This window comes from Muscardinus avellanarius (assembly GCF_963383645.1).
Source record: "Muscardinus avellanarius genome assembly, chromosome: 11".
NCBI lineage: Eukaryota > Metazoa > Chordata > Mammalia > Rodentia > Gliridae > Muscardinus > Muscardinus avellanarius.
This window is the reverse complement of record NC_137797.1, coordinates 73,409,312-73,418,373: the sequence shown is the minus strand read 5'-3', so window position 1 is coordinate 73,418,373 and position 9,062 is coordinate 73,409,312. Positions and strand designations below refer to the sequence as shown.

General features: G+C 56.3%; 1 protein-coding gene across 1 annotated transcript; it reads left to right on the top strand.

The window, feature by feature from the left end:
• Positions 1-240: 240 nt before the first annotated feature.
• SLC48A1 (solute carrier family 48 member 1) lies at positions 241-7,398 on the top strand (the record flags this gene model as incomplete). The annotated part of the gene is made up of 3 exons (XM_080705182.1): positions 241-376; positions 6,519-6,686; positions 7,262-7,398. 3 exons carry the CDS (start codon positions 241-243, stop codon positions 7,396-7,398), a joined length of 441 nt encoding a protein of 146 aa, XP_080561308.1.
• Positions 7,399-9,062: the final 1,664 nt, after the last annotated feature.

The window sequence follows — 9,062 nt, the reverse complement described above, 5'->3', positions numbered from 1 at the left end:
CCGCTGTCTTGTGCAAAGGCATAATTCCCAGGAACTACCCTGACCCGTAAATCGGCACGGGGACAGCCCGGAGCCGGCGGTTCCTGCGGCGTCCCGGGCGGCCTCCGGCCGCGGAGGGCGCTGTGCGGCGGGCCGGCGGGCGGGCGGGCCGGCGGGGCGGAGCTCGGGCGCCGGCGGCTCGGGCTCGGCTCGGGCTCCCGACCCTGCACCTGCGACTCGGCCGCGCTGCCCCGCGTCCCCATGGCCCCGTCCCGGCTGCAGCTCGGCCTCCGCGCCGCCTACTCCGGCATCAGCTCGGCGGCCGGCTTCTCCATCTTCCTCGTCTGGACGGTGGTCTACAGACAGCCGGGCACCGCGGCCATGGGGGGCCTCGCAGGTAGGGCGCGGGCGGCGGGCGCTGCCCCGGAGCTGCCGCGTCCCCCCAGAGCGCGGCCCGGGCTGCTGGGCGCCCCGGGGTGCGGACGGCTCGCCGGGCCCCTGGCACCCGGGGGACGGCCCTCCGCCGCTGCCCCGCGCGGGAGCCCGCGGCCGGCGGCTCTAGTGTCATCAGTGGAAGGGGAGGGGGCGGCGGGGCCCCGCGTCCCACCTCCTTCCAGCGTGAGCCGCCGCCGAGGGATCGAATGCAACAGGAGGTTTTCTTTCCACCCACGTTGGTTGGTGCCCCTGCCACCTGCGTGCCCTGGTTCCTCCAGCCTTAGTCGGTTAAACCCCCGGGAGCCCCCCCCCCCCCTTTGTGCTTAGGAAGGAAGGGAGGCATCTGTGTGGTAATGGAAGCCTCGTGCTTAGCCCTGTTTATGACAAGCTGTGCAACTCTCAGCACAAGATTCTCTGGGCCATAGAATTGGTGCAAAGATGAAAAATATTTCTGCTTGCTAACGTGTGGGGGGCGGGGGGGTGGGGGAGTTAGGGGGGGGTGTGGTGCTGGGGATTGAACCCCGGGGTCGTTCTACCTCCAAGCTACACCTTCAGCCCTATTATTTATTTATTTATTTATTTATTTATTTATTTATTTATTTATTTTGTGGGTCTGGGGATGGAACCCAGGGGCATTTGACCTCTGAGCTACACCCCCTGTCCTATTTTTTATTCTTTTTTTTGAGACAGGGTCTAAGTTGTGGAGGACCTCTCGAAGTAGCCGAGGCTGTCCGCGAGCCGGATCCTCTGGTCTCGGCCTCCCAAATGCTGGGATTACAAGCGTGCACCACCACGTCTGGCTTATTTTTTTTTTAATTTTGGAACAGGGTCTCACTAAGTAGCTGAGGTTGGCCAAGAACCTGTGATTCTCCTGTCTTGGCCTCCAAGTAGTATTACAAGCGAGTGCCACCACTCCCAGCTTGTTAAATTTTTTTTTTAATGCATTAGGCATTGCTAAGAAGTCTGATTCCATTATGGCACCTAATCCTTAATCTTGTGGAGTGCAAAAATTATCGTGCCCATTGTACAGATAAGAAAATGGAGGCTTTGTGTAAATAATTTGCTCAGGGTTACAACACCTACATGAAATAATGTGTGTGGGGAAAGGACTTTGGAAAAAAGTACATGTAAGGATAATATTTTTACATATGAGTGTGTGTGTGTGTGTGTGTGTGTGTGTGTGTGTGTGTGTGTGTGTGCGCAGGTGGGTACGGGAATTAAATCCAGGGATGTTCTACCACTGAGCTGCTCTCCTAGCCCTTTATATTTTGAGACAGGGCCTAAGTTACTCAGGTTGGCCTGGTGTTTGCAATCTTCCTACATCAGCCTGCCAAATACTGAGATTACAGGTATGCACAACTAAATTCAGCTGACGATCTTATTCCTTTACTAAAATACTGTGCCCAAAGATTCTTAAGTGGAATAACTAAAAACACCTAACTTACTGTCTGCCACTGAGTTCCTAAGTGCCATCCTTGGGTAAAGAAAGAACATGCCTTTTAAGCAGGATATGCTTGGCCGATCAAGGCATTGGGGTGACCAAGAAGTGTGGGTAGATTGAGATTCCCTGTCTGGGATATGTGTTCATCATGCCTGGATGAGCATTCTGGTTTCTCCTGGGGCAGCCCTCCATCTCTGGTCAGTTACCCACAGAGCCCTGACTTCATCTTCCTGCATCCCATACTCCATGAGTCCTCTTGGACCTGCTGCTTCCGCCTTTGGAAGGCACTGTCCCGGCCCTGTGGCCACAGTGCCCAGCCCTGTGATAAGCAGGCTGGTTGGTGGAGGCCCATCCAGGGGTCAGAGGTGGTGTGCTGAGTCTGGCCTGGTGGAAGTGGAGGCGAGCCCTAGCTAGTCCTGCCACGTTGGGCCTGACAGTGTCTCCTGGGTCTCAGTTTCTCTGTATGGGAGGAGTGGGAGGAGATGAAATGTATATATGGTGTTCTTCCAATCTGAAACCTGAAGCTTTTCTCCCACTGCCTGTTAGATGGCTGTGGAGAAGGCTCGGGCTTGTGCTCCACGGAGCTGCCATGGCTCCCTGTGAGTAGCAGCCTGCCGGAGCAGGGTGGCATCTCCCTGGTGGTCTAACCCTTGACAATCAGAGGTGGCCCTGGAAGAGCCAAAGTGCTCGGTGGTGACCCTGGATGGTGGGGGTGGGGTTGCCAGACCAGGGCCCTGCACCCTCCCCACCCTGTATGGGTTCCACGAGGTCTGTAGCCCATCAGCCTTCTTCCTCTTTTGAGGTGAAGAGTCAGCGGGTTACTGACTTGGAAGCGCCTTACTTCTGACATGGTGTTTTGCAGCCCAAGAAGCTGCTGAGTCAGGGGAGGGCAGCCCTACTGTGCGCTGGACCAGTGGGGAGCTGGCTGGGCCTGCTGGCTTCTGGCGCATATAAGGTCAGCCGTGGAGGCCCTGGGCCCAGCAGGCAGAGCGCTTGGGAAGGGACACACTCGTCCATCCTGATCCATATCTGGGAAGAAGTGGCTTCACAGAAATTCAGAAGTAGAAAAAAGGCTGATTTCCTGGAGAGACTGCACTCAGCCCACCGTTCCCTCTTTGCTGTGGGACCCTAGGGATCACAGGTAGAACAAGGAGAGAGAGAGGAGTAGAGATGCTGTCCCAGGAGCTAAAGCAGCTCCTTGTCCTCCCCACGTGAACTGCGATCGAGGAGAGCCGTGGTGCTCTGGGCCTCCCTTCTTTCCAGGGTTGGGGGAGAGGACCGGGTACACCATCACGGAGGGGCCCTGGCCCAGGCCAAGTCCTGTTTGTGTTTACCTGTTGCCTCCCGTGGTGGTGTCTCCCGTGTCTTCAGCGCCAGCCCCACCACTGGGAATGCTTTTATGACCAGCCCTGTGAACCAGGGTCCCTGACCTGTGCCTTGAAGCAGGTAGAATGGAGACAGGGTGAGGGCTGCACGGGTTTGCACCCTGGTGGGGCTAGAGACCTGTCCCTTCTGCCCCAGTCTGTACAGATTAGGCTTCCTGTAGTCTCAGAGTCTCCTAGGGAAGGGTGCAGGTGGAGGGACCCCTGCCTCCTGTCTGAGGTGTGGTAAAGGGACCAGAAAGGAGCATCACCCCTTCAGTGACCACTGGGGAGACCTGGTGGAGCGGGAGAGCAGGCTGGGTGGGACAGTCGTGTGTGCTTATCTGGAGGAGGACATGCATCCAGGGGCTGGGGCTGCATTACAGGGAGGGACAGGAGGATAAAGTTGTACCTGCTCAGTAACAAAGAACAGGAGCCTCAGACGCCCAGAGCGCCGGCTTCCTTTCTTCCTGCTCAAGCCCTTTTGGGCATATGAGGGGGTGGGTGTTTTGAGGAAACCACTGGGTCATGGGCAGTGGACTAGGAGATGACATCTTCACAGGCTCCTACTTCAGCATTTCCTAACCCAGAAATTGTTGAGTCATGGAGGAACTGCTCTGACCTTATTTTCCCCCTAAGCCAGCTTTCAGAATTTTCCAGTGGGAAAAGTTCTTAGAGCTCATCTACTCTAACCCCTGAGTGGCATGAGGGGCGAGGGCGAGTGGGTCTGTCCTAGACAGGTGCCCATCTGACTGTTCCTTGAACATGCTCAGCGACAACAAGCCTCATCCTCAGGGCGCGTAAGAAACCACACAGCACTGGCCCAGCGGCGCACACCTGTCATCCCAGTGCTTGGGAGGCCGAGACAGGAGGATGACAGGTTCAAGGCTAGCCTCAGCAACTTAGCGAGCCCCTCAGCAACAGGTGCGACCTGTTTCAAAATTAAAAAGACAGAAAAGGGCCAAAGGGCTGGGGATGCAGCTTGGCAATAGAATGCCCCTGGGTTTAATCCCCAGTACCAAAACAAAGGAAACCAAACAGCTCCCCCAACTGAAAGTTGCAGATGTCTCACTTTAAAGAAGTGGGGAGACTCCTGGGCAGGTGTCAGGGATAGATCCAGGTCAGGTAGGATGGCGCAGCGTCACGGTTGTTCTGTCCATCGACCTCAGGCCTGCTGCAGCCTCCCACCTAGGCAGGGATGGAGACATGCAATCCTGGCATGTCTCAGGGGTAGAAGGGTCTTTGTTCCAGGCCCCCAACCCTGGAGGAAGGTTGAGGGTGGGCAGGGGCAGACCTAAGAGACTTTGGGATCAACGGTAGGAGGGGGAGCTGTGGGGTTGAAGGGCCTCCTCCCTACAAGGGTGGAGCCTTGGGCCTTCGATTATCCAGCCTAGCAGGACCTCAGGGCTCAGCTATTTTTAGATAGAAATGGAAACACCAAGGTTCTGGTGCAGCGGCAGCAGGCTCCAGGTTTCTTGATGTACAGTCCCAGGTCTTGGTCCCTCACCAGGCTGCCCCAATTGTGGCTGCTGAGCTAGTCACCAAAGCATAGCTCCGTGAGAACTAGCTCCCCTGGTCTCTTTTTCCCTTAAGACATGATATGAAATATTTCAGGCTTGTAAAAAAAAAAAAAAAAAAAAAAAAAAAAGGGTAGACAATTTTTTTTTTGCTACTTGGGATTAACCACAAGGGGCATTCTGCCCCTGAGCTAGACTCTCCAGTCCTTTTTATTTTTTATTTTTAAACAGGGCCTGGCTAGGTTACTGAGGGTTTCACTAAGTTGCTGAGACTGGCTTCAAGTCTGTGATCCTCCTGTCTCAGCCTCCCAAATAGTGGGATTACAGGTATGTGCCGCCACACCTGGCCCAAGGGTAGACAATTAAATGAACATCCTTATGCTAACCGGCCAGCCTAAGAAATCAAATAGCATAGATTCCATCAAAACACACTTCACCTCTTCCTTCTCTCTTTTACCAGAGATAACGTTCCCAACCAGATGTCCGTACTTCCCAGCCATGCACATTTGGGAGGCTGCTATTTGTGTAATGTGTGTGTCTCCCTGTTTGAAACGCCCCTGCCTCCGAGGTGTGGCTGTCTGGGGCCCACACTGCAGCCAGCAGCCAAGGGTTTGCACTTGGCCCTGCTTCTTCACTGCCCCTTGCCGGGACCCCGCTGCGCTGCTCCGGACCCTTGCCAATGGAATTGGCGTTTGTTCCACTCCTTGGGCTGTGCCAGCAGGCACTGCCTGGCACGGCTTGCCTCGTGTTCTATTGTGCTGGCTGAGTAGCAGCTGGCATTCTAAGGGAGCACACACCCAGGCCCAGGAAAGGCCGTGGGGTGCAGAGCCTGCCCTTTGTTGCAAACTAGAGGGAGTGAGGCTTACCTAAGAGCAAGACAGCCACTTGGGTGCTGGGTGGCCCTGGGAGCCACAAGCTGGGCTTCCTCGTCCTGCAGGACCAATGCAGGGCATCTGGGAAGACTCCTGCTGCCCAAGAGCTAGACCACAGGCCCTGAGACTTGGCAGTCATGGCCCCTGAAGGCCAGGTGGAGGAGGATCATGGGAGTGGGGGGCTGCCTCCCTAGCTCTGCAGCCTCGGGGTAGGTTAAAGGAAGTCCCCAGAAAGCAGGCTAGATTGCTGTGGTTTTTAGACTTTCTGGTTTTGGGGACCCCCTTTAATATAAAACTCTTGAAGTGAAATACCAATTTTTTTTCAGTACTAGAGAGTAAACCCTGGGGCATTCTACCTATGAGCTCTACCCCCATACTATGAGCAGAGGGCCTCACTAAGTAACTGAAGCTGTCTCAACCTCCCAAGTACTGGGATTACAAGTGTGCGCCACTATGCCCAGCCAAACATGGTTTTACATTTTCCCAAGTCTCTTTATTCTCTGGCTTTATAGAAGGCAGCTAGAGTCTCATGTGCTTTTGCACTCAAGTTGTGATCAAACTCTACAATCAAGAGGGGATGAGATCAGGGCATGGTGGCAACTACCTGTAATCCCAGTATTTGGGAGGCTAAGACAAGAGAGTTGCAGGTTCAAGGCTAGCCCCAGCAACTTGGTGAGACTCTGTTTCAAATGAAACCAGCTGAGGATGTGGCTTGGAGGCAGAGTGTCCGAGTTCAACGCCCCCCTACCCCACAAAATAGAAGGGTTTGGAGTGAGGAAGGCCGGCTCTCTCGGCATTACCACGCAGACAGCTCTAGCCTAGCTGACCCGAAGGGCCCTAGGATGGCAGGGCTGCTGGGCTGGGGCAGGGTGGGCATCTGGGCCAGGTCCCGCTGACACAGTCTGTCCCCCAGGTGTGCTGGCGCTATGGGTCCTGGTGACGCACGTGATGTACATGCAGGATTACTGGAGGACCTGGCTCAAGGGGCTGCGCGGCTTCTTCTTCGTGGGCGTTCTCTTCTCAGCTGTCTCCATTGCCGCCTTCTGCACCTTCCTCACGTTGGCCATCACCCAGCACCAGAGTGAGGACCGTCCAGGGAGAGCAGGGTGGGGAGGGATGGGGAATGGTGGCAGGAGAGACCTGGGGTTCCAGTCCTGGTTCCACAGGTGATGTCCAGGAGACAGGCTTTACCTCCCCTCCCCTCCCCTCGGCTTTCCTATTTAAGTGAAAAGCAGCAGCATCCCCATTCTGAGGGGTGGGAGGATTCAGTGAGACTCCCTGGGAAATGTTGGGAATTCCCATGCAGTTCCCAGCTCCGGGGGAGGTGCGCCCTCTGGTGTCTGTGACAGGAAATAGCCAGAACCCTTCCCCTTACCCCTGGGCAAGCAGATGCTAAAGCCTGGGGTCCACATTACAAAAGCAGAGTGGATGCTCCAGACCTGTGAATGCCCAGTCCTGACCTTCCCTCGTCTCCATAGATTCCGACCTGCCAACCTCGGAGAGCTCTCAGACCTCCGGCTCACTCCCAGTCTTTCCACAGGACTGTTCAGTGGTGGGAGGGTGCAGTGATCCTGGAGGAGGGGAAGGTGGCCCTCTTGGGGTGGAGGGCAGACCTCCCCAGTCACTTTGTCACCGTGGGGCTCCTCTCCCCTGCAGGCCTCACAGACCCCACCAGCTACTACCTTTCCTGCGTCTGGAGCTTCATTTCCTTCAAGTGGGCCTTCCTGCTCAGCCTCTACGCCCACCGCTACCGCGCAGACTTTGCCGACATCAGCATCCTCAGTGACTTCTGACCCAGGGAATGAGGTCGCTGTGGCCTGGGGGTTCTCGGGACCTGGACTCAGCCTGAGGCATCGGGCAAGCCTGCCCCCACCCTCCTGGGGACCCTGGAACTGTGGCAGAAGATACACAGCAGGACCAGTGTGACTTCCCAGAAAGCTGTCCGGTTCCCCTCTGGGGAGACCTGGGTACGGTGGAAAGGGGGTGCTGCCATGTTGCTCACCAGCCTGGCCAGAGCCCAGCTATAGACCTTTCAGATGGATCTATTTTCTTAGAACTAGGTGAGGAGTCTTTCTAAGTAGAGCCAGGGCAACGAAGTCCAAAGGTCAAGGGGTAGGCCTGGGAGGCCTTGACCTAAGGCTGGCGCCAGGGGGCCGAGAGGATGGTTTGGCCCTCTTGCTGAGGCTGGGGTGGGGACCGGGGCAGGTCACCTAAAGTGAGAAATCTCTAGTAGAGACCTCCAAACTTCCCACCCCAGCGGCCCCCTCCTGCGGTCCTCCAAGAGCCAGGCAGTAAAGTCACCAGTCCTGGAGAGGTGATATTTGGCTCTTTCCTGGAGGTGGGGGTGGGGGAGAGTGGAGAGTTCAGGGTCCCTCCTCCCAGCCTTCCACCCAGAGTGCTAGAGCCAGACTCCCCTCACTGACACATGCACACATGTCTACAAGCCCAGAGCAGGACTGTCCGATAAGAGGCCAAACCGAGGGCCACGGGGAGTGTGCTCCTGCCCCCAGAAGGCCATGGGGAAGGGGTGGCAAGGTGCAGGCCGACAGGAGCCCCCACCGCCCCTCAGCGCAGGCCAGCCCCTCTACCCACCCCAGGCCCTGCTCACTGCCCTTTAACTTTTTCTAATCCCCCTCCCGAGGGACAGCCTCTGCTTTCTGCCCACACTGGCCCAAGGCTCCCCGGCTCGGGAGGGAAGGGGCTGTCCCACCTATCGTTTTATGTTGAGTTGCCATTTTGCACGTCTTCCCCTTTTCTGCCTGAAACGCCCTGCCCCCAGCTCTTTGCCTTATATGTGTCACTGTCACTTTAGCAGAAATACAGCGGCCATCTGTATCACACAGCCTCTGGTTGGTTCTTGGAGAAATCCTGGGAGCAGACTGTGGGAATGTAGTGAGGAGGAGGGGTGGTGGTTCTCTAGTTGTCTGAATTAGCCCTGCAGAAAGGGCAGGAGCTGGTGACCGGGCCTCCCTCTGCGCACGCAGGATGGACCTGTCCCAGCCTGTTACCTTGCCTGTTCTCTTTTCCGGGCTTAGTGTATGCTTAAGAAGTTAGGGCACATTAAAGCAGGAAAGAACTAGAAACAGTGTCTACTTCTGGAGCCTTTTATCTGATGAACAAAGGCCCTAGGAGGTGACGCAGCAGCAGAGCTCCTAGCCGAGACGTAAGCCCAAGTATCTGCCTTAGAGCTCTTAGCCCTGGTGAGCTGGGGCGAGACCCATGTTTCCTCCAACACATCACCTGGGTCCTGCATCCTTCAGCCCAGGGCTGCCTCCTCTTTCTGACCCCGAGTTGGGCAGGCAGGGGCAGCGAGCCTGTGTTCAGAGTAGCTTCTTCCTGCAGGGCAGTGGCCGTGGAAGGGAAGGGGTCAGAGAGAAAGCTGAGCCCAGCCCACCTGTGTGCCTTCTCAGCAGAATCAGACACACATTGTGCAGAACAGCCAAGGCCACCCACACAC